The following is a 25,517-nucleotide window of genomic DNA, read 5'->3' on the forward strand; positions in this document are numbered from 1 at the left end:
AACTTTTATGTAAATATGTTTATTTCAGACATGAATATATATATATTTATTTATATAAACTTACATTGCACGAACAGTTAGTGCAGACAAAGATGAAGGTGAAGAGGTTCACAGATACGTTAACCAAGGCTGCACAGAAAAAAAAACAAAGAGTAGAAGAGTTGGGACGTGCTAAACCAGGGATCCAAGAGATGATCACTTTTCTGCACCGACAGTAACGCCTGGCCCATATTGGGCTGTAAGCTTACATTGAAACTTATTGGTGCAGGTTTCTTTGACATGTATAATATCCCACTGGTGTGTATTGCCCTTAACAGTAAAACATATTATAGGGAGTGCAAATAATACATGTAAAGGTCTCATCTCGTCACAGATTTAAAATAAAACAAGCGCTGGAGACCTCATTCAGACATGCTAGGAGCTCATATTAGTCACGTATATTATATAACCATTCACAACTTTTATGAAAAAATAATATTTTCATATTAACAATACTTATAAATGCAGGACATATGGCAATATATAAATACATATATATTTAAGAAAATTCCAGTGGAGCGTTTTACAGCTCAGATCCGATGTGTTCGTCTACATGATCCTTTCAGTCTGAAGGCCAGGACTTGTGGGGGCTGGTGGGGCTTCTCGGCTGGGTCTTTGGACTCCCCTGGAAGACATTAAACACATCAAATATTTCAATACCCTGCAAAGGATTACATTTCGGATGTTAGTTGGCCATTTCTTTTTATCAATGTACTTAACTTTTTAGAAAATCGATAACTTGGTTTGATTCATTTTTTAGGGAAAAACCATCTAAATCATCTGATTAGAGCTTCTTTAATGTGTAAACCTAATATTTTGTTGTTTGGACAAAACAAGAAATTCGAGGAGGTCAAATGGGCTTTGGAAAACTCTGATTGGAAAATGTTTCACAACAAACAACTAATTTCCTAATTGAATCGAGAAATTATCAACAGTTTCTTATCCCAAAATAGAAATATGAATATGTTGCAGCACTGTTATTAAAATATTAATAAAACAAACTTGACGGGAGCTTGACAAAACCTATAGGGGGCAGCAGTGCCCCTTCAGATAGTGCTGCCCACACCCAAACTAAAGCTGAGAGCTGCAGAGGAACTGATCCAACCCACAGATACAACCCAGATATGCTGTCGTGTGACCTGCACAGACGTCAGCCTTCTTGCGTACATGCCATTTCCCAGCAGATTTAAAGTGGATGGCTTTCAGACCTTTTAGCTCATAAAACAAACAATGAATCACTTCTAAAACATTAACTCTTCACTCGAAATGTGTATCCTTTCTTTCCACGTTGTTTAAACAAAACAAGACAAGCCTGCATGAAAACTAAAGGTGTATTTACCATATTTTAACCTGTTATTTCAATTGTTTTGTTTATTCACACGTCATTTATATAAGTGAGACTAACCCATCTCCACAGAGGAAGAGGAGGGGGTGGAGTGGGACTCACCACAGCAGGCTGGGACTTGGCATAGTTCATATGGGCGTAGAGCAGCACAGCTGTGTCGTTGTGAGACGCCTCCAGTGCGATGGAAAGAGCATTGCTGCCATCCTACAGATAGAAGAAAGGAGAAACAGATCAAGTAGGAGTTCATTGACCCTTAAGAAAACAGAGGGCTTTTCACATTGACCATGTGATCCGCACTGTACTTCTGTCTGGATGTGTGACATCACTTTTGTGAATGATGTTGGGGTAGCGAATTCATTCTTATCAGTTTTGTCCCTTTCATGCATCACCGATTGTCCAGTAAACTTCATCTACTTGCCAGGAAACCGTAACGCTTTGCAACGAGTGATTTTAACGACATTGGAGACTCTTTTTGTTCTCTAATTTGCATTCACCGCATTAACTATTTATCATGGTGTTAACTCGCCTACCATTGTTACTTAGACCTAATTAGACAGTATTAAAGTAATTAAACCACGCTTCCACCTTGAGTTTAAAACGTAAAGCTTAATAAGGTTAAGCAATGACCCTGCATAATTGTACATATAACTCTACTGTGTTTTACAGTGATGGTTTGCCATGCTGTTCGGGGTTTTTAGAGGACAGCAAAAGTGGGGGATTTTTCGAAATCTTTTACACCCCCCCCAGTCCTGTCAGTCCAGCTGTGCTGCACTGAAACACAATCCAGGAGCTCCTGCACTGAAGGGCCAACTCATTCATTGCACAGATGTGAATTCTCAAATATCTCTCTGACTGGCCTCTCCTCAAGCATGCAGAGCAATCCTCTGTGAAATCAATTTAAAACACAAAGCGAGAAATGTCCCAAGCAGCGAATGCGAAGTTTTGTTTTAGGCCGAATTTGAGAAAAAAGATAATGTACACGAACAAATCTACAACTATGTGATACAATTAAATAAAATAATTTTGGTGCATCATGTATGTCAGTTCGGGATAAAAAAAGTTGATATCTTATATTAATGCAATTTTTTCATTGTTTTGGTTTGAGTAAACAAACAGCTGCCGACTTGTGAATGGATCATGTGGTGAACTATGCAGAGGACTCGTGCAAGAGCCTGCAGGGCAGAAATCTGCAAGTCTGCGGTTGTTAACAGAGGAGTTGTGGCTTTTTAATTCATCCCCTGAGGGGCTTGTGAGTAGCCCAGGGATTGGGTTTCCTGTAAACAGCACTGATTTCAGTAAAAGGCAGAAGAAACTAATCTGATCGTGGCTCTTTAGCGCGAACAAAGGAAATCTTGAAAGAAGAGAAACCAAAAAAGAGGTGGCAAGTAGAGGAAGCTGGAGAGACCAATTTCCCATGAGAAGCCATTTCCTGAGCATAGATTAAGCTGAATCCCAGACAAGCAAGTATTCAGATGTTTTCAGCAGTCAGACAGTCCAACAGCTGGCCTCAACTGTAGGCTCAGCTCAAGTTACTGAAGACTTCCCCTCAATCTGCGCATCAGCTAACTGTAAAAGCCTTACATTGTCAACAATGGATATGTCGCAACCAGGTTGTTCCAGGAGCAGTTTAACTATCTCAGCCCGGCCATGTTCACTAGCACACATCAGGGCTGTGGATCCCTCGTCGTCCTGCACGTTGACGTCAGCGCCGCACTCCAGCAGCGCCCGCACCATCTCCTGACGGCCGTGGCTAACAGCTAGCATCAACGCTGTCTGGCCCGCCTGCAAAGGTAAAGGATTATAAACACTTTTGCTCGTCTCCATTTGCACAGCTTCTCAAGTCACTTGTTCAAAGGGTCAATCAAAGACTTTTGCATTTTGAAGAAGTCATCCATCACATAAACACCTCAGTCATTCTCATTCTGAAACACAGCAGAAAATATTATGAGTTCAATTCCTGATTCTAAAATGTATTGTGTGCCTCGTGTTTTGTTCCCCACGGCAACAATAACAAGCTCCAGTAATTGGGTTTATAGCCAGTGATGCTATAAATCCAGAGTCCTATGACTTGGCAGTGTGAAAGCCTGTCAGGCGCTGTGTCCAAACACATACTCTACACAACCTGATTAGATCAGGCAAAGAGATAAAACCACTTAAAAAGTCACAAATGTCTCACGTTACCCAACACATTTCTTTAACCCAATCCGATTTGAAACATATTACTCAACTGGCTCCGAATGTAGTGCTTCATTACAACAGGAAATGCTCTTAAGAGAGAATAAAACGCTTAAATCCCCAGAACACTGCCTACCTTCACTCTAACTAGCAAGGTGTTGAAGTGAAAACTAGTAGGGCTGTCAACAAATCCATCGGATGACAGGGGGAAGATAAACCAGCCACAGTGCACTGAGTTTACTGTGGCTGGTAGCCTAAATGAATTATACAGATACATATGAAAAGCTATTTGTGGCATATTACATTATTTTAAACCTAAATCATATCAGACTTAAAGCCGACAAGTCCATTCTCATGTGATTTCAGAAAGTAAATCAGGCCTCAAAGCTGTTGCCATGGTGTTTGCCTGCAGTAATATTTTAAACAAAATAATGCCATGTATTAAACCAAAGATATTCAAATATTACATTTGACCATTTTGATTTTTTTCACAGTCACACTACCAAATAGTGATGCACTGTCAGGCTTTATATGTCACCCTTTGTGCAAAATCCACATTTTCATGTATTTTATACATCAACATGTGTCCCCTCTGTGTAAAGAGATTCTGAAAGTCTCAGGAAAAAAGATTTGCTCACTTTTTTTGTCTGAAAATGAGCTGATCCGATTTTGGCCACGTTATGATGTCATAACGATTTTTTGGCTTGTTTAACCATTAACCAATAACCAACCAAGGTAACACTCCCCCCTCTTCACCAGGGGTTGTCCTACTAAAGAGAGTTCTGTTGCCGAAGGGCATATCGACTAACTGACCAGAAGGTGTTAGCTCTAAAATGATTAAGTCATGTTGAACTACTTTGACGTTCTGTGTGCGTTAGTTCAAACGTTTTGCGTTTAAATGTCACATTATAAACCAGCAGGAAGGAATGCTGTAAATACTCACTTTATCCAATGCAATGCTAGTAACAGATCATATTAGTGGATCATTCGCCTCCCTTACACCTTTTTGTTATGTATTTGGCTGTAATATGTGGAATCTATCCTCTGTTCTGGTTCAAAGTCAATGCTTTTACATTTACAGTTTAAATCAGATGAAATTAATTGAACAAAGCCAGCTGTGCCAGGCTTGACTCTTTTAGGTGATTAAATGCTTCAGGGTGTTGGAGCTGACTACAAACAGAACAGTAAGTCTTTGTTTTCTCATTTTCCAACACGTGGTTGTTCACACTTCTCAGGTGATACCTTTTTTTAATTCAGGACATGCAGATAAGTAATGAGTGCAGTAAAATGACAGTGGGAACATGACATCAGTAAGTGTGTGTGTGTGTGTGTGTGTGTGTGTGTGTGTGTGTGTGTGTGTGTGTGTGTGTGTGTGTGTGTGTGTGTGTGTGTGTGTGTGTGTGTGTGTGTGTGTGTGTGTGTGTGTGTGTGTGTGTGCGTGTGTGTGTGCGTGATGAAGTGCTGAGGACTTGCCTGGCTGGCCTTGGCGTTGACGTTGCCTTTACTGAAGAGCCTCTTGACCACAGCCATGTCGGCCTCCTCCTTCACAGTGGAGAGGGCAGCCAGCATGATGGCCGTGTAGCCCGCCTTGTTCTGCTTATCCACACTGCACACATCTGCAGGGAGCGCATACAACATTATCAGCTGAATTGGAAATGTATATTTATAATGCATTTTTCTGATAATAAAATATAGCAGATACATTATCAGCAGATGATACTTTAGTTATATTTGGTCAAGTCTAAGATGACTAAAGTAATATTAAATCATTCGTCTTTGCATACTACCGTTTATTTTACCCAGTTTCTTAACCTCAGGAGGGCAAAAACTAGAAGTTTTAAACTCCTTTTACATTTTTAAATGATAGGCAAGGGCCAAAAAATAATTCATATCGTAAATTCCCAGTTCATTAGGTAAATATGCAAGTGCACCAATATACTGTACCTTTCCCTACTTACATATGAAAAAAACATTTGCTCAGTTCAAAAACCGAAAGATAGTGAGTATAAATCGAAACAGAAAGCCAAGAAATCTCAGTATAAGAATTGTATTAAGTAATTTTCTAAGGTAATTTTTCTGTAAATGTTGTAAAATGATAAATGTTAGTTTCTCCAACAATCCATCATCATCTGCACTTGATGTAACATCCTTTTTTATGTCTATGTGAAAGTATTTCTTTCACACCCTCACAAGAAAGAATATTTAGCTTATGTTTTGTATCTGACAACACCCTATTTCCTTCCAATTGACCTGGGGTCCCTAGATGAGAGGTCACTAGCTGTATTATTTAATTGGTTATACATTTAATGGTGTACTGTGGATTATTTTCAGAAGGGCACTGACTTGTGTCCAGCAGCAGCCCCACCACCCCGAAGTTGGAGTGGGAGACGCTGTAGTGGAGTGCAGTGTTTCCGTTGCCATCGGTCATGTTGACCACGTGCTCCAGCAGCACAGACGACACCTCTGAGAACGCCATCAGGTAGTCCGAGACCCGAGGAGGCAGAGCCATCTTGGCGCTGGAGATACGGAACCACTCGAGCTGCACTGTGTGGGTACTGGAGAGCTGGTGGTGAGGGGGGGGGGGGGGGGGGGGGGGGGTGTATATAAAGTAAGTTTAGATTACACAAGATACGTAAACAGCAACTGCTGAATCTCAGCAGCTGAAAAAACATGAATCTGTTATTGTAGTCAATGGTTGATATTGTCCATTTATAATGTACATTGTTCTAAAATTGTCCATTTCACATTTGGTTAGTATATTTTTACACAAATACTTTTGACTTTTATTCAAGTAATGTTCTGAATGCAGAACTTTGACTTTTAACACTATTTCAACATATTGGTATTACTGCTTTTACTTAAATAAAGCGGTCTTACAACTATCATCAACTTGGTTAAGTGTTGAATTAAAAGGTGTAACTAAGTGATATAATGAATAGAAAAAGCATGCAGGGACGCACCACTTCCTTACTCTTCAGTGTTTTTAGGTCATCGTTCAGGTGGTTCTTCAGAATGAGGCACGCTTCTCTCATTTTTGAGCTCAGCTCAAACCTTTAACAAACAATGTGGGATGTTGAAACACAAAACAAATACCTGCTTTCTTTACATAGTTTCCATTTTATACAATTGTATGTGGATTTTGCCATTAATGTCTTTGTTCATGTTTTATATATTAGGAAGACTGTCATCCAACATGGTTTTGTTACATTCATATAAAAAAAATGTAATCGGGAAACTACATTTACACATTTTGAGCCTTGTGTTCTGAAACTGAATTCATCAATAAAGCGAAAGTATATTTCTGTACTGAGGAACAACCTACTTCTCTTTCACGGCATCGGAGGAATAATTTGACGCTCTCAGGGTTTCCTCATCAGTGTCACTCTCATCCAGGTTGACGTTTCTTTCCTCGTCCGATGTTTCTTCCTCCAGAGCCGCCTCATCCTCCTCGGTGCTGTCCAAGCACTCACCCTCTCCACTTTCCCCAGAAGAACTCCCATCTTCCTCCTCTTCTTCTTCATCCTCCTCCTCTTCACTGGATGTTGATTCATACCTGGGAGACACACATGTTTGTTATTTCCAACCTCTAGACTGTCTGCTGCCCTTATATTATTTTAACTGTAGGAAAATAAATAATGTTACCCACCCTCCATTTAGTATGCCAACAAACTGCAGGCTCTTCTTGCCAGCGGTGCGATTCTCGTCTGAGCTACTCCCATCCTTCCTCTTCATGATGGATTTCAGCATACCTGTTACCATAAAGGAAGTAGACAGGTCAAACAGAGAAACAAACAACTGACATAACGTAAAAAAGAAAAATGTGTGTGGCCTCCATGTGGACTTAACAACATTGTGCTGACGTCTTGGTTATTGATCTTTATGCGCAGAATGTCAGTTCAGAAGCATGACAAGTTTGACACACTTTGTCTCATGTTGGCCACATTAAAACAATCATTTGTACAGCTAAATAAAAAAATTGGATCTGACGAATAAATCTGAATTGAGCACTGAGGCTTACAAAGTGACTGAAGCCCTTGAGAGTCTTTTAGCCAGTGCACAACAGGTCAGCTTGTTCCAAAAATGTGTTTGCCTGTAGCACTACAAAACGAATAATAATTGACTTAGTTTTAAACAACAAAGTTATTTAACACTAGAACCGCCAACGGGTCAACTTTACCCGCAGCTGTTTTTTGATTGTATTTAACTTTTGTTCAATAAAATATTAAAGTCTCCCAGTCCGTGACTTTTCCTGAAAGTGTGTTATGTAGCACCCTCTGTTGTTAAAAATGGTCAATATGAAGTCAGATTGAAAAAAATTCCCAAAAGAAATGTAACATCGCGTGCTGCTATAGCAAAGCCTTTTGTCTACTGCGGTTCCTTATAGATAGAGAGATAGAGAGATGGAGAGATTGGTAGATAGATAGACAGATGGATAGTTATAGATAGATCGGTAGATAGTTATAGATAGATAGAGGGATGGAGAGATTTGTACCTAAACAAAACACAAGTCTAACACCAAACGTTTGAATCAGCACTGGTAGCGATATTTTATACTTCATGCTATCTGCACAAACTATATCACATGAAAAGCTGAGAGTCCACAGATTCTATTGGTATAACTTTCATCCCTGTGCGATTCAAACTCACTGTTCTACATGATAAATAAAAGAACATTGTACCTTGAAAATCAATAGTGGGTACATTTGACCCGTTGGCGGTTTTAGGTATACAGCGACCTCTGGCGGTTCTAGTGTTAAAGCTCATTCTTGTTGACCCCTTAATTTAGTACCAAATTACAAAGTGAGAAGTTTCTTGGTAACTTGTTCTAGAACTTGGTGCAGGAGGAACGTACTACATGAGTATTAGTTTTGTACCAATATCATAAAAACTTCTACATTTGATGTTTTTTGTGAAGAAGGACTACATATGTTGTCCTGACTTAAAAAACACATTTTTTTTATTTCTGTAAGTGCTCACCTGTCTTGGTGTCACTGGCTCCAGTCTTCTCCTCTTGGTCGTCCTCTTTCTTATCGGCTGTACTGACCACCTCTTCTTCAGGTGAGACCTTGTAATCGGCGATGGTCAACTGTCTTTTCTTTAAGACTGTAACTCTCTTCACCTCCAGCTTTTCCCCAAACAAGTTCTCCCATTGGCACCCAGTGCTGACCACTGCAATAGGAGCTGGTTCTGCCTTTTCCTCTGCAGCATCAGTTTGGGTGAATTGTTCGATGTGATCTGATGTTAAATTCTCACCCACGCATGCATCGCTCACCTCAGGACGGCACAATACTGCAGCATGTTTTAATACAGCAGTCGATGTCTCTACCTGAGCATGTCTCATGTCTGGTTTAGCAAGAACCCCCTTCTCAAACGTGACCTTGGAGGTTTTCTCCTCCATCTTGGCTTTAAGGATCCCCATGTCTTTGTCGGCCACACTCAACCGGTCCTCTAGAGCCCCAATGGACTCCTGCTGGAATTTAATGGTGTCCTGTAAGGTGTCGATTTCCCGCTGTGCCTCGCTGGTCAGCCCGAGTAGTGACTCCATAACCCAAACCCCAGCCTCTTCTGTCTCCACACTGGCCTGCACCCCCTCCTCATGAAGCAGGTGGGCCTCAGTCCCTGTGCCTGTCTCACAAACATTTACCTCTGTGCCCTCAGAAGCATCTTTCACCCCCTGGCTGTAGTAAAAAACAACTGAGTTCATTGGCGCGTCGCCCCCAACAGAAACAGTTTTCCTCTCCACAACAGATACCTTTTCTGGAGCTTTTACAGAAACTTTGGATGAAGTTTCTGTAGCTTTCTCGTCCTTGCCCTCAAATCTCTCAGTCAGCCTTTTCAGCTCACCAGATTTTCCGAGGCCTTTCTGTCCAGGTGAGGTTGGTGCATTCAATCGACTGTGGATATTTTGGTCCGCTTGAACGGTCTCTGTGGTTTGGGTGGACGTCTCTGTGGACTGCTGCTTCTGCTGGGCCGCCTCCATGGCTGCCTTCTTCTCCTGCAGGGCTAACAGGAGCATGTCTTTCTCCGCCCGAAGCTTGGCCACCTCTTTCTCAAGCGCAGGAACACCCTTCACCCTCTCTTCCATCTCCTTCAGCTGTTTCAAGGCGGTGGCCATCTGCTCTCTGACTGTCTGCAGCTGGCTGGGTGGGATAGGAGTCATTGTGGTTCCAGCAGCTGGAGTGTTGCGCCCAGAGTTCTGAGGACTGGGTTTAGTCCAGTTACTCTGCAGGAGCTGAGTCGACGGAGAGGGTACATGATGTTTGGGGGGATCTGCGAGCTGGAGACGCACCCCGTTTTGGTGCTGGTGGGATTGTTCCTGTTGGAGCCGCCGGCTGGTTTCCAGAAGAGTCCGCTCCACTCTGGGGTTGCGCTGTGGTGGAGGAGGCGGCACTTTGGCTCCAGCTGACAAGGGGGGGACACTGAGGACGGCTCCAGGGGAAAGACAAAGCGATTCGCAGGGGGCTGACCCGAGGCGGTTGCGTGGTGGCGGCGGGGGAGGAGCTCTGCCATCCTCACTGGCCGGGGATGCGAGAGACTCTGTGGAAGTCCATCCACTGTTACGCCCCCCCACACTCCGCTGGGAGAGTTTGAGCCCCCGGCCAGGGCGGCGGGAGCTGACAGGAGCCCGACGGAGATTGTGCCCACTTTCTATCTCTTCTACATACTTGAGGAAGTCCAGATCCAGCTGGAAACCATACGGAGTCTGGACGGAGTACGAGCCCGGCTGCTCAGCCTCGTCCTGACTGGAGTAGATAAACGGAGAGCCCAGATCTGAAGGGAAGAAGACATGTGAACATGTGAACAAATAATATAGCTACATCGTTAGTACGTAAAGATGGTTTAAGTTCACATTTAGTGTGTTACATCACAACACGTTGTTAGCTCCTAAAACACTTGCATACCTATTTTTGGGGGAACATTGAGATTCTTAATCGTTTACATTCATGTCTACTAGCTTGATAATAAAAGTACTCATGTTTTAATATAAATACAATACTTTGGGTATATTTATCATATATTGGAGCTGGTTCTTCGCGATCTTTCCTGTTTACTCTACAAGCAACATAAATGCACATCAAACTAGTTCATATGTGTTTTGATTCCTTTGTTTTACAGTATTGTGAACCCGTCTCAATGTAGTAAACGCCACAACCTGCTTCTGTCAGGTTAAACAATAGCAGGATATTACAACAACATTAAAAAACAATACCCAAGTATACTGTAACACCCAAATCTCATCTCAATAAGAAGCCTAAATATTTACATATGCACAACCACAAAATGAATTGGCAAATGGGGTTATAATGCAAAATACTTTTTTAAATGCAGTTTCTTACCAGGCAGCTTGGTGTTAACTTGCACCGACTGAGTCATTTTTCAAGACTGGGACCTTTCAGCAGACACAGCTTCAAATCAACACCTGGCTAAAGAATAAAAACAGTGACATGAATGCACTTGTCATGAATGATCTTTAACAAGAGGAAGTAAGGGGATGTCTATTTTTAAAATACTGCATAGTAGTTTTGTGAAAGATTGGCACAAGTTAATATATGTGCTTTTTTAATATATGTATATGTTTTTTTGTAAGTATCAAAGATTCCCATGAACATTATTATGTTATTGGGAAACACATAACAAAACAAGTTGCTTTAGTAGCCTTACTTTTTCTTTTGACACTTTGACATGTGTGACTGAATTGTGAAGAGGGTGAATTCCTTGCTTTCAGAGATAAGAGGGTTTGTTAAAGGGATTGTTTGCTTTTCCTGGTTTTAGTTGGTGTTGAAGGCTGTTGAGCCTGACATCATCCATACTGTGTGTGTGTGTGTGTGTGTGTGTGTGTGTGTGTGTGTGTGTGTGTGTGTGTGTGTGTGTGTGTGTGTGTGTGTGTGTGTGCGTGCGTGCGTGCGTGCGTGCGTGCGTGTGTTCGTCAGGGCCGCCTTAATGCACGGGCTGACCTGGGCTGAAGCCCAAGGGCCTACGGAGATTGGGGGCCTATCATGAGCCAAAAAAAAAAAGATTCAAATTGTTTTATTTTTTATTTCGGGTGTTTATTTTTTATTTTAAATAAACAAAGTCTTGGCTTTCAGAATATGAAACTTTTATTTCCAAAATCACACGATAAATACATTTTTGAAGCTTGTAAAGGGAAGAAGACAGCTCTCCCTCGCCACTCTGCTCTTCCACAGCGCCGCTTCCCCTCCCTCCGCTGAAATTATGAATGTAAGGCATATAGTAATCATAGATAACACTGCAGGGTCCGTTACAGTTTGTTTTTATCTGATTAAATAAAAAAAAATAAAAAAATAAAATAAAATAAATAAACAAAATAAAATATAAAATAAATAAATAGGGGGCCTACAAAACATTAGCCCCCAGGGCCTGAGAGCAGGTTAAGGCGGGCCTGGCGTTCGTGCGTGGGTGTGTGCACGTGGGTTTGTGTGTTAAAACTTTCAAGCTCTCTCCTTCACTAGAAGCTGCTTATAGGAGGATCTTCACAATAGACTTTGTTAACGATAACAGTTATTTGAAGTCATAAAGAAGGCAAGTTAAATGGCTAATTTCAAAAATAAGTTAGTGGGTGAGTTTGTATTTAAAGATACTTCTGGCTCACAGTGAAGTTGGCAGTCAGGGGAAACACCCCAGAACAAAGTCAACAACAAAGAGCTGAACATTTTCCAAAAACCACTAGACAGCCGCTCCACTAATGATAGCATCACACCATCCGACTGAGAAACCACAGGATCCTTCCTCAGCACAAGATCGCTGAAACCTGACTTACATGGCGCTGCACTGAGACATTTTTTATTTCCTTTGAGCATGATGTCTATTTATTTAGACCCATGAGACAAAGTAACTTTAATGGGAAAGACTAAATTATAGAACATAATTGAAAAATAAATCTACAATGATTGAAAAACAAAGCACTAATGTTTTCCTCAAAGTTTCTTTATTTCTTCTCCCTATTAATATTGTGGGTTTTCTGTGGGAGTTGTTTAAGCACAGAGGGTGTGGTATACTGTACCTCATGCAAAGCCCCCTGAGACATAATTTGTGATATTGGGCTTGATAAAGAACAATTTGTTTGATTGAAAATAACGTTCTAACTGTTAATAAGATTTGAGTTTAAAGTTATAAGTAATCCATATTATTCTAAAAGGGACTGTAGCTGTGAACGGTTTGGGCTTTTCTTTGTCTTGCCATATTAAAATTATTTTATTCTATAGTTTCAAAAAGACAGGAAATACTTCCTGTGTTTCAGCAAAGAAGCAGAGATTTTTGTTCTAAGAGCAAATGTACATCTGCATTAAATGGATACTTTATGGACAATTGTAAAACTAGTTCAGAAATAGCATTAACTTTAATATGACAAACTGTAAAATAAATGTTATGTTGAGAAGTTTACCTCTCTCAGCCGCTCAGTGAGCGATTCAGGCTGGTTTGCTCCTTCCTGCTCCACTCAGCCCTGAGACACAAACATCCACCATTAGAAACACATCAGGTACCATCACTGCAGCATATTAATCATATAACCATGAACCTTCACATTAACCAAGCCTCAGAAAACAGAAAACAAAAACAGATATGCTTGTTTACCACCATGAAAATACCAAACCAGTGAATATGCTGTGGAGAATGATGTTCATTCCCCAGTAAAGCTACCCAACACCTCCTGATATATATGTATACATATAACAATATGTCACCAATGTGAACATTTGAAATAAAGTTAATCTAGAGTTCTGCATGTATGAGATCATTAAGTGCCTTGTAACTTATTTTTTTTTATAGTTTCATAATGTCAGTGGACTGCAAATAAGTCAACAAAGGAGCATGGTTGCTCATTCCCTGGCTCTCAAAAGAGTTTGGCAGTCTGTTTAATCTATGTTCACACTGAGACAGTACAACACATAGAGAGAACAGTACACCTATTGTGTAAGAACATACATGCAGGTCAGTCACACAGTATGATCACAAATACATAATCAAACATACAGGCTGCATATGTGTTCTCAGCCTTGGAGAAACTTGACATGTTTTCGTACATGTGTCTGAACCTCTCTTTAGTGGTTCATTAATAAAACAGATATTTCAATGTGAGCCTACTTTGTTCATGTACTGTTGAGGTTAATTTCAGTAGTTGTGTGCTATAATGTATTTACAAAGTGTGAAGTGGTGGCAACTTTAGAATAGGGAACCTGTTCAGGTCAATTGGAGTCAAATTACTAGCTTACTGGTTAGGAACAAGACTTCACTTTAAAATAGGGGAACATATTCTTTGATAGAAATAACGCTTTAGCTGACGCTTTGGATAAAAGCGTCAGCTAAATGCAATGTAATGTAATGTAATGTAAAAATACCTAATTTGGAGTTATTTAGACTTAATTAACACTTATAGTTTAATGTCTTGTTACATAAGAATAGATCATATTTGTTAAGTGTCATTATGGGAGAATGACTATTCTTGTTGTACTACTTATTAGGCCCATATTGAGCAGAGCATATTAAGACCAAAACTCATGAACAACAACTTCCTTACTTGCAATAAATAAGCACTGATTAGAGGGTTATTGAGGAAAAACTCTCAACTAATAGCCTATTACTTGTAGAATATGGTAATGTAGAATAAGGCATTAATAAGTGTTTTATAATCCAACTTTATTTATATAGCACTTAAAACCTCCAGACCAAAGTGCTGTACAGAGAGATACATAACATATAAAATCACACAGCTCAGCTCACAAAACATAAAAATAAGTATAAAATCACATAAAAGATACCAACACAAAACAAACCAGAATAAACAATTACAAAATAAAAATACAAACATAAAAACAACCATATAGTAAAAACAATAGACCACTGAAAGCAAATAAAAGCAACAATCTACTTGTTTACGAATGCTAAGGAGAAAAGGTGGGCTATAATGACTAATAAAGAGCCAATATACTGCTAATATGCATGTTAATTAACAACTAGTTGATGGTGAATTTGTGTACCTTAATATAAAGTGGTACCTATTTTTCTTTAGAAATTCAAGTATATTTTTAATCTCATCTACACATTTCCCCAAGACCAAAGACGATACACCACTAAGAGAAGTTAGAGAAGAGAGGAAGAATAACATTTAAAAAATGTAATGCTGGACAACAGGACACTGGTATTCACTGGGAAAAGGTGTTTATCCTCATTCACCGCCACAAACATCCCTATCACGTGTGAATGGGTTTATAAAGGAAATGATAGGAGTCTGCTTTTTATCTGAAACACTAAAACTGATGCGTTTTCTCAAGACTTCTACAGAAAAACAACTTTAAAAATAGAGAGAAAGATGGGTGCAACACAGATCGGCCTTTGAAATAACGTACAGTCTAAGGTACAGTAACCTGTACACACACTCAAACCTCACATACATGAAGTCATTCATTCAGTTTTAAACATACAGATGTGTTTTCAAGCAGCCTCAGGCACATTCCTCACAAACGCTGTTGCAACACGCCGGTCGTCCTTCTGGCTGACTGACTACTGATAACCTATAAACACACACACACACACACACACACACTCATCATCTGTCAGCTGGAACTGCAGCACACAAGCAGTTTATTGACAAAGTAAACGCCGCAACAATCCGACAGGCATCTGATTTATTATCACAGATTATATTATAATTTGTAATGCGTGGACAATAGGGCTGCAACAAACGACTAATTTGATAATTGATTAATCTATCGATTAATCGACTATTCGGACTATTATGCCTTGCACAATTTCTCAAGCGCTCTTATTTAGCCATCAACTTTTAGATTTAGCTTGAGGTTGTTTTAGGCATGTGGAAACTAACAATGAAGATGAATACTTGATTCAAAAATACATATATTATTCAATTAACTAAACACATTTTGAACAAATTTAACATTGCTTTTTATTTAAATTAAATAAATAATATTTCACATCAAAAGAAACAACAGTGTTTTTAACAAATCGTATTAAATAATGTGATAACAGAACTGTAAACAGAATAGCTGAAACTTTAACAAAATAAATAACTCAGTTACCTCTAATCATTAACCCATGTTTGTATAATTGAGTTAGCTCCGTGTGTTGCTGCTAGCATACCTGACAGAGCTACTAGAAAGACAGTCGAACCCGGTGCATTCCTCCGTCTGAATGTGGAGTACTTTTGCTAAATGTTTAGACAAATTGCTCGTGTTACCGCCCTTACATGCTAAACTCTTATTGCACTTTTGGCAACGAGCATTGTCCACATCGAGACGGGTACAGTTTAACCACACCTCGGAGCGCGTTCTGTGTTGCTGCATGTAGCAGCTGCGTGTGTGTAAACTGCCCCGCCCCCTCGCACTCAGACGGGGGAGAGAGATCTCGTCGAAAATACATCATAGACGCATTTTTTGTTTGCCTTTTTGCATATTAGAAACGAGTTGGCGACACTAAGACTGCGTTATAATGTTTTTGTAGCAATAATATATGACAGATATTTTTTAAATGTCTCCAGTACCGATAAAAATACCAATAACGTTGGAGCTTAACGGCGCGTAAAACACACGTGATGACGTCACCAACGAATCGACGAACTGAATTAGTTGGCAACTAATTTGATAATAGATGTTAATCGATTAGTTGTTGCACCCCTAGTGGACAATGACTGAATTAAAATGTGGTGAAAATAAAGAACAACAAATCGTCTCTAACTGCTTACAGCGTTTCGGCTCAGTGTCTTATCAACCGCAGCTCTTTTCCTGCTCAGTGTTTCTGTCAGATTCTGCCCTCAGGTCAAGGCACAGTAAACATGATGCTGCAGGCAATCATTACCAAGTTATCCTAAAAGGTTGTCAAGGATGGGACCTCACCTTGTTGGTTTACTGAGTTTGTTTAGGATAAAAAAAAACCTTACCGTTGCAATTAACCGATTTCCATAAGAGCTGATATGGTCTGAATCAATGCGTGTGGTGCAGTGGATTGTGAGTTAGTATTCGGATCAGGGGGTCACAGGTTCAAACCCCACTGCAGTCAGCATGTCGTTGTGTCCCTGGGCAAGACACTTCACCCCAAATTGCTCGTGTGGGGATTGCCCACAGTATTGAGTATGTTAGTCGCTTTGGATAAAAGCGTCTAACAAGTGACATGTAATGTAATGAAACAAAGCATTTTCAAAAAGAGACAAAACAAAGAGCATATGAACTTCTGGGAAAGAGTCGATGGGATCATAATGATTATTGACGGACACAAGCATACAAAGCGGCATGTTTTCTGCACAATATGAAAATATGCAGGAACTATACATCTATATCTTAATGACGGCAAATGTAACATGGCAAAGGATGCAAAGCACATGTGACGATGAGAGATTCACTGAGACATGCTGCAGTTAAAGAAAGTATCAACGTCAGAAAGTATGAAATTCGTTTAGAAATGCTGGAGAATCATACTCATATTTGTATGCATCCCCATATCACTAATAACCATTCGGTTGCCATTCTTAAAACATTGATGAATGATATAGATGATAAGATCAACATAGGGCTGAACGATTAATCGATTTTAAATCGAAATTGCGATTTGAGACGATGCGATTATCAAATCGCAAAGCCTGCGATTTTTTTAAGCTGTTTTTCTTCTTCTTTTTTTTCTTGTGTGTCAGTCATCCACACCAATCAGAAGTGCTGTGCTCCACATGTACCAGCCATTGTTAACCAATCAGAAGTGGCCCATGATAGAAGGCGATAGACAGATTGATCTAATCACCTGCCAAGTATTTTTGAAATACTTTTCCAAATGGCTTCCAATGGAGCTTTCCTAGATGTTTTGGTGAAACAAACCATGGTTTGGTGAAACAAACCATCTGAGTCAGGTTAGTAATGCTCCATCACATGTTTTACATCTATTACAGGGTGAATCTTAAACTGAAGCTTGACTTTAAAGCAACCCAACGGAAGTTTCATGTAAGTGTAGTTCTTTCACTCCTAGCTCGGGCTGCGGGGGTGCTAGAGACGGGAGCAGGTTGATACGACCTTCCTAGCCGGAGATATGGCCGCATTTCACAATAAACTTCTGTTGGGTCGCTTAAAAACAAATATCGCAAATCGAATCGCAATATTTGTCAGAAAAATTGCAATTAGATTTTTTACCAAAATCGTGCATCCCTAGATCAACCAGCTACTCAATACACTGAATATAATCTCTCCCCTAACAAGTGAAAACATAACATGGACACTGAAGGACAGAAAGAGGAGCTCAGTTTAAGCTTCATGCCTTTCCCACTTCAGGAACCTAAGAAACGGTAACAGACGTCTCCAGAATATTTTTGTAGAAACACAAAGCAGAACCTGGTTATCTTTTTTAAAGGTTCTTTAAAAATGTAGGTTTTCAGAAGCTCTGGGTTACAGGCCAAACACCATTCAAGTGCCAGAGCTCATTATCAAGTATCCTATTTTATAGGATAAATCATTGGGTTCAAAGTAGGGCTGCACAGTATGAGGAAACGTTACCGCAATATATAATATACAACAGTCTCTCACAATCTATCGTGCAAGCAGAAGCTGCGATGACAAAAAACACAGATATACAGTACATATATTTATATACCAATTTTTTCATGAAATGGTTTCACCATGTATATAGTATGGATATCAAACATGTTTTTTAAACCAGAGGAATGACAGCAGCAAGGGCTGTGGATCATTTTCTGTAGAGTATTATTCATGAAACTGTGTGTTGAAAGTTAGTTGGACTGTTAAACAACCAAATTAACCCCAGACAGTTGAGGCTTTCCCCCTCCACACGTTTATTCTTTTTTCAATCTTCTTCATTATCCTTCGATGAAACATTTTTTATGTTTTCTCCTCTCTTTCTTTCCCCCCTATTTACTCTCTTCATCTCTACCCTGCTATCCTCACATGACTCATTTCTCCTCTCACCCACTTATTTTCTCTCACACACACACAAACACACAGACACATCTCAAGTGTTGCTGTTTTTCTCTCCGATTTGATGAAAGTCAGCAAATTACAGACTTCAAGCTGCATTCCTTCTCTCTTCAACCACCCAGTCCTGATCAACACACACACACACACACACACACACACACACACACACACACACACACACACACACACACACACACACACACACACACACACACACACACACACACACACACACACACACACACACACACACACACACACACACACACACACACACACACACACACACACACACACACACACACACACACACACACACACACACACACACACACACACACACACACACACACACACACAAGTTCCAACTCAATAATAACGACACATGCACAAGCCAAGAACAATTTAACAAAAATGCCCATAAACGCATGTAGATAAGTCCTCAAAGCAACACACGTATTCTTTAGTCAGAGATTATAAAGTTTATGTTGAAGGCTACCAATATTAGGGAGTAAAAAAAACGCCTAACGTTTTTTACTGTGAACAGAAAAAGGTAATTGTCCTTTAGACTCATCAGAAAGCTTTAGACGTCTGTATTTTCCCAAGGCTACAAATTACATGACAGTTTTCACTTTGAATGCAACACTGCAATCCACTTTTGAATGCAACAGTCACAACTAAAATTGTAAAATAAACCTCTGTCAGGGCTCTGTCAAACGAAGTGGAATAAACACTACTTCAGGATGTTACTGCTTGAAAGGTTCAGTAGGAACATGTGACGAGTTGAGCCGACTCATGGAGAAGAGAACATCGAGCTGTCCTGCTGCTTTCAGTGGAAGAGGAAATGCTGTGCTGGGTCGAGGCTTTGGGGCCATGTTTTTAAACAGTGACCTCACCCCCACCGCCTGACGCCCTTTCCCTGAGAAGGAAAGTCATCAGTTTTTGCTAACCGACTGCTTTACATGAGGAAAAAATGTTCGTACACACACAAAAACTTCTCCATATGCCACACACTGATTTCATTTTGAGTAAAACCCATTGTCTTTTTCTGAATCGAACCAACCATTCATCAACTAAAGTGGACTTTGACTGATTATAAAACATTTGTATTTCTTAAATGTGTTTTCCCAAACTCTAATCTCACATCAACTCTGGTTTCCTAGAAGTCTACTGTATGCGAAAATACCAAACATCTCACTTGCACTTTAAGGTCTAAATCAGTGGTTTTAAGTCTTCTCCCAATCAGCATGAAGTTTGTTTTATAGAATATGGTCACATATTGAATAAGATAGATGAGATAGGCAGGATATACTTTTGGGTAAGGCTACCCTATGATGTACTCTCCGTGTTTTGGTCTTACAACTTTAACCCTATCACAGACTTTCAGCTAATTGCAACATTTTGACTCCCCTAAAAATCAACAGCAGAAAAGCCTCTACTTAATGTGCCTTCAGTCAGAATTTTCCATTTCCAATTTCAAGAAAGAATATAAATATATATAAACCCAAACTGAAAACTGCTCACTGCGGTGAGATTGTTCTTTAGCTGCTATGTCTGTAGTGAAGAAAGAGCTCTGAACACAGGAAACAGCATCTCAACACGAAAGTTAACAAACTTCCACTTTCTCATTTAACCAAAAGCTTAAAGCTCCTAATCCAGAACTTAATGTCTTGTGGAGGCAAGAAGAACATTTGTATCATCATGCCTTTATCCTTGTGAGGACATTTAGGCCTAATAGACAGATATACAAGCACACAAACACAAGAGACACACACGAGGGCCTCTCTGCTGCTTGGATATAAATCTGCAGTTTCCTGAAGGGAAGCCCACTACTCCCTCAATAAATCCCCCTCATCACTACATACACACACACACAACCCCTTCATGCCCCTGTGGGAGACCTCCTATTGTCTCCCAGTTCGGGGGGGGGGGGGGGGGGGGGCCTGCCAGGAAACCCATCAGGCCGTCCTGAAAGCTGCTTCCTGAAGGCAGCAGGAAATCACCGGAGAGAGGGCAAGCACAAACTGAGAGCTGAACAAATAGAGCCAGTGTGACACGCTCACACACACAAACACACTGCTGCCAATAACAGCACCAAGGCCAACAGCACATGATGCATCACACAGAGGTTAGATAACGTGCTATCACTTTTGCACGAGGACTCAAGTGTTAAAGTGTCACGCAGTTACAGTCGGACACCTCTCTATATAAACATTGTATATAAAAAGAGCTGAGCTACTTCCTGTCTCCCATCTTTTCATCATAAATGTGTGTTTCCCAAACAGACTTTTACTGCGCAGGACGTCTAGGTATATCAACAGCCACCAAAATACATTTAGCAACATATTTTTGAATTTGTATGCCTCAAATTTGAGTTATCCGCCTCCCATTATTCTAAAAATAAGACCTGGAGGACATTTTACACAGATGTCCAACAGGGTAAAGTGATGACATTTAAAACGGACATTGATGTAAACTGAAACTAAACATGTTGTTGTATCATTACAAGAGAAGGAGCCAATTAGAGGAAGGGGGTCTACTGACAATCGCCCATGCAGAGAAACAGAGAGACGTTCTTTGTCATGTTAGAAAGTGTGTTTGTTTGATGTATTTTATTATAAAATATATCAAATCTTATTTTTTTCTTTCTGTTTTTTCTGTTTTATATTTATTTTCATGGCTCTGTTGTTTAAGTTATATTGATAAGCATTTTTTTTTTTTTTTGCCCGTATGGGCATGTGCGGGTGGAGGGAGGGAGTGGGGAGTGTAGTGAGTGTACTGTGATATTACAATATAAATGAAATGAATCCGATTACTGTACACTATAATGAAAAAAGAATACTTGTAAAAAAATAATCTTATTCCAGCACTTTGATAGCTTAGCCCTTCCTTGGTGCCCCCCATGTAACTACCAACAGTAATGGGATGTTATCCTGTGTAAAACGCTGTTCATTAAACACTGGGGTCACATTTATGTTTTGCGTGTCCTTCTGTAACCAGATAAAAAGATAGATCAATTTATTTATATTTGATCACAATCAGGTTGACTTCAAACATCACATGCGTCCTGCCCACCCTCCCTCTTCCTTCCAGATTCCTCAGCAAACACAATCAGGCACATTCAGCCCCCACAATGAGGCTTTATGCCCGTTTAGTGGTGACGCTGTTTTCGAGAAGTTTTGTGAAGACTCCTTGTTTTCTCCACAACAGACCCCTCCCCTACAATCCCTGCCTTTTAGCCGACTGTGTCCAGGTTCAAAATGTCACAAAGTGATTCAATAAAGTGGCCGGGGAAGTCCGTCACTCTGGGATTGTTAAGATGAACAGAGTCTGGCTTCCCAGTGGATCTGAAGATGCTGAGAAGCTCTTTGAGTCGACCCAATCCTTGTAATTTTTTGTCTTATCCATCACATAATCAACATAAGGGAAAGTGTCCATCGTTTGAAGCAAATGTAGCCAATGACAACAGGATCAGTCGGCGCTCTAAACACACCTAAAGCCTCATCAATTTTACGTTTATCAATGTTTATATTAAGTAAGTTCATATTTTTCAAGTCTTATTTATACAATACTCGCATGTCCATACTAATGTACATTCAAAGACATAGAGAAGGCCAAGATTGGGGGAAATCCATTTTCCTTTTTCTAAACGAAAACATTCAGTCGACATCGGACACTTGAGTATTGATAAATCAAGTGGGCATCTTCCAACGTTTCAGTCATTTCAGTTCAATAATCCCACCTTGTGCTCCTGTCCCTCACTGCAGCTCACAAAAAAAACACTCAGTGGGAGTTTCACACAAATAAGAAAGAAGAAGATGGAAAGAATTTACAATGGTAAAAGTATTTTGGGATAGGTTATATCTTGGCAACTTTACCCAGTAAATCTTTAAACAGAGACCACCACAGAACAAACCGGACTGGACATGAATACATTATAAGAAATAGCTTGTTCATGTTTATTTCCGAAAAAAAGGTTTTAGCATCAGTTTGCAGCCCAGAGAGCTGCACACAGTTAGTATCCCAGCAGCGGCAGCAGCATGCAATCAGCTGAGACTGGGACGTCCAATGGCTGACGGCTAACTGCCCCTCCCTCAAACAAAGCAGAGCTCACATGTCGAGTTGTTCCCAATTAGCCAGTTTCCAGCTCTAATGTCACGTTGCATTTTTGGAAGAAAAACACCTTGTTTTCCCTTCTGTGGTGAGACACAAACTCTGCAGGCCTGTAAACTGCACTGTTGTTGAAGCTGCTTTTTAGATCTGTTAGAAAACACTTTTTTCCTAACTGAATTTTCCATATACAAATGTTTTTCTCTATCCGCACATTCCCTGTTCCCTTAATCACTTCAGCTTTTTGTGTTTCTAGCCAAGCAAATAACTTAAATAAACCAGCTTTAAGCATCTCCAAAAGTCTCTCTATGTTGACCTAGATATCCGGTCCACAGATTTGTGTTTAAGACCCATACAGTATGTCTCTTTCACATCAGTAGCAAACTGGAGCCAACAGATGTTTGAGTCTTCTAACTGCACAACAGGACCAGATGTCAGCAGCTTTCTGCCCAGAAACAACTGAAAGATATGTCTATTATATTGTGTTGTTTCCCATACTGGTGGAAATTACACCATCTCAGCATCTCTTTCATTGAGTGTTGGAGTAATGACAAGGCACTGGGTGTATGTAGGTCTTTAAAATGTCTTCCAAAGCTCCTGTGAACACACCTTTCTCAACATGGAGCTGCTTCTGTGAAAAATACATGTTTGTGGGCTCTAACATCAGGCAGTGATTCAGTTAGCTTCTCAGATTACCCCTGAGAGGAAATCTGATGTTTCCCAGGCATTAGAAAGCTTCATTGAACATAATGATGCCACGCGGCCGAGTCTGAGACAATCTACAGACTAATCCAACCCAAATCACAAAGGAGCCTTTACATAACATTTCACTTTTTTACACTCCAACATCATTTATTCAATTCATTAAACAACTATTTTAGCTCCTTGTTTTTCAGAGTGTTGGTAACCGTGTTCTAATAAGAAACAGAAGATAAATAAATACCTTACTAATGTTTCATTAATGAGTTAGAGGCAAGAACAACCAACGTTTAGTTTGTCAAGTCGTGTGAAGGTGCGCTGGCTCCGTTAATACATTCGATACCCGCTCAATGGCATAACATCAACATTTGCAAGTAAACTCATAGCCCTAGCATGCCTTTCAACTAAACGCCTCGTTCTTATGAACTGGAAAGTCAGAGAGCCCAACTGCTTCAATTTAAATAGATGGCTGGAGGACTTCCTAAACATCTTAAGTGTGGAGGAAGCTGCTTTCTCCCTGTTATATTTGGTTAAGCCAGACAACAGGCTTTGGGATAAGATAAGGGCTTTCCTGGACTCAAACCATCTCGGCTGCCAACAATAAATATAATAATATATATTAACAAGTAAATATAAAGAGAAATGAGCTATGAAGAAACAGAAAAATAACGGTAATAATAATGAAAGAAGTTAAATTAAATGGGAAATGGATGAATAGGTGAATTAATCATAAAAGGAAGAGATGTGTGTGTGTATATGTACATATGTGTGCATATATATATATATATATATATATATATATATGTATTTATTTATTTGACTATTTATTTACCTATTAAACAATGAAGTATACCTATATTATGAAGCAAATCATGTATAAATACAACGCCATATGCATACATCAAATGTAACTGACACTGTAATCCCCCTACCCCCCACCCTTCATGTTATGTCCTGTCCTACTTGTGATGTGTGTGAGCCATGTCCTTGTCCATGAGTTTTTGTCTTTTGAAAATGTTTAATAAAATATAAATGTTTTTAAAAAAAATACATTCGATTTATTTTGTTTTTTTAGTTCATCGGGAACACTCTCCAATGGACAGTCTGTAGCAAAACCAAATAACATTTGCTTTGAATGTACAGTATAGTGTGTATGTATTAAAATAGAGGAACCTCTGACCACTCATTATTTGTTTATTTCAATGTTTTATATATTAACATGACTTGAATTGACAAACCAGTCACATAGATGTTTTCCAACTGAGCTACCCAAATGGTATACTTAATAATTGGCTTATAACTGATCTGAAGAAGAAGTCAATTATTTATTTTTCATTGATAGTAATAGTAAGGTCTTTTTAAAACCCCTATTACAAAATGGAGCCGGCATTTTCTTTAACTTTTTTTAAAGCACTTGCACAATAGAAAAGTATACATAGAAAGAGGAGATAAAAAGAGTAACAGAACATAAAACACTATTTGTAACAAAAAGTGGGACTATCCAAAGAAAAATAGGATACAAAAGTTTCCTTTCATCCTGCATTGGGATCCGACCATGTAGGTGTTATACAGCCTCTTTATTTGACTTCAGATGGCAGAGGTGCTTTTCCACAGTGCTAAACACAAAATCTCTTCCATTATGAGCCTGTGAACAGAGGTGATCTCTGTGCTGGAAAACTAGTTTGAAACTGGAGTTCAATGGCTCGCTCTCAGAAGCTTTCTCAGGCGCCAGAGAAAGTTTTAGTACAACCGCAAACTAAACTTCTCTCTCCTCTGCACACAAAAACATTCATTGTTTCGTCAGAAAAAAATGGTTCAAAGGGTTTCAGGCATTAGAGGAAGTGTTTCTGGCAGTCAAGGATTGATTCTTCGACAGAGAGAAGACCTTTTTGGTTCTCAAGCCTCAGAAGTCAACCCTTCTGCCACTTTCACCATTTTACAGCCAAAAAGGCTTTTAGGGTCAACTATCACAACATGTCAATCAGAGTCTGGTAGAGTAAACTATTTCATCATATGAACCAAATTATAGCTGCATTGATTGGCTAGTTCGGTGTTTTCCCATCGTTATTTGTGCGCAAACGGTTTAATCAGTGCCTGTCTCCAAAGCTCTGCCTAAGTTCTTGAGTAAGTGTTGGTATTTTTAGCCCTGCGTTCTTTATTCAGCGTTTCTCAGGCAGAGGTGATAGCAGAGGGGGGAGCATGTG

The 25,517-nt window shown here is 39.8% G+C and overlaps 1 protein-coding gene across 4 annotated transcripts in view; it reads right to left on the bottom strand.

The window, feature by feature from the left end:
- Positions 1-25,517, bottom strand: part of kank3 (KN motif and ankyrin repeat domains 3) — a 31,210-nt gene continuing 5,693 nt past the window's right edge. For 2 of the 4 annotated variants that reach the window (XM_079685939.1, XM_079685940.1), the window contains exons 2-12: positions 12,963-13,022; positions 10,897-10,983; positions 8,537-10,330; positions 7,206-7,308; positions 6,882-7,112; positions 6,520-6,610; positions 5,903-6,122; positions 5,033-5,175; positions 2,966-3,166; positions 1,487-1,588; positions 1-664 (exon numbers count right to left, since the gene is read on the bottom strand). In XM_079685939.1, the coding sequence (XP_079542065.1) occupies positions 602-664; positions 1,487-1,588; positions 2,966-3,166; positions 5,033-5,175; positions 5,903-6,122; positions 6,520-6,610; positions 6,882-7,112; positions 7,206-7,308; positions 8,537-10,330; positions 10,897-10,933 (2,985 nt within the window). In that variant the 5' untranslated portion in view covers positions 10,934-10,983; positions 12,963-13,022 and the 3' untranslated portion in view covers positions 1-601. Of the gene's footprint in view, positions 665-1,486; positions 1,589-2,965; positions 3,167-5,032; positions 5,176-5,902; positions 6,123-6,519; positions 6,611-6,881; positions 7,113-7,205; positions 7,309-8,536; positions 10,331-10,896; positions 10,984-11,685; positions 11,753-12,962; positions 13,023-25,517 lie in introns of those variants that run through there. The other 2 variants (XM_079685941.1, XR_013809038.1) reach the window with 2 other exon arrangements.

This window comes from Notothenia rossii (genome assembly GCF_949606895.1).
Source record: "Notothenia rossii genome assembly, chromosome: 1".
In the NCBI taxonomy this organism is placed as follows: Eukaryota; Metazoa; Chordata; class Actinopteri; order Perciformes; family Nototheniidae; genus Notothenia; species Notothenia rossii.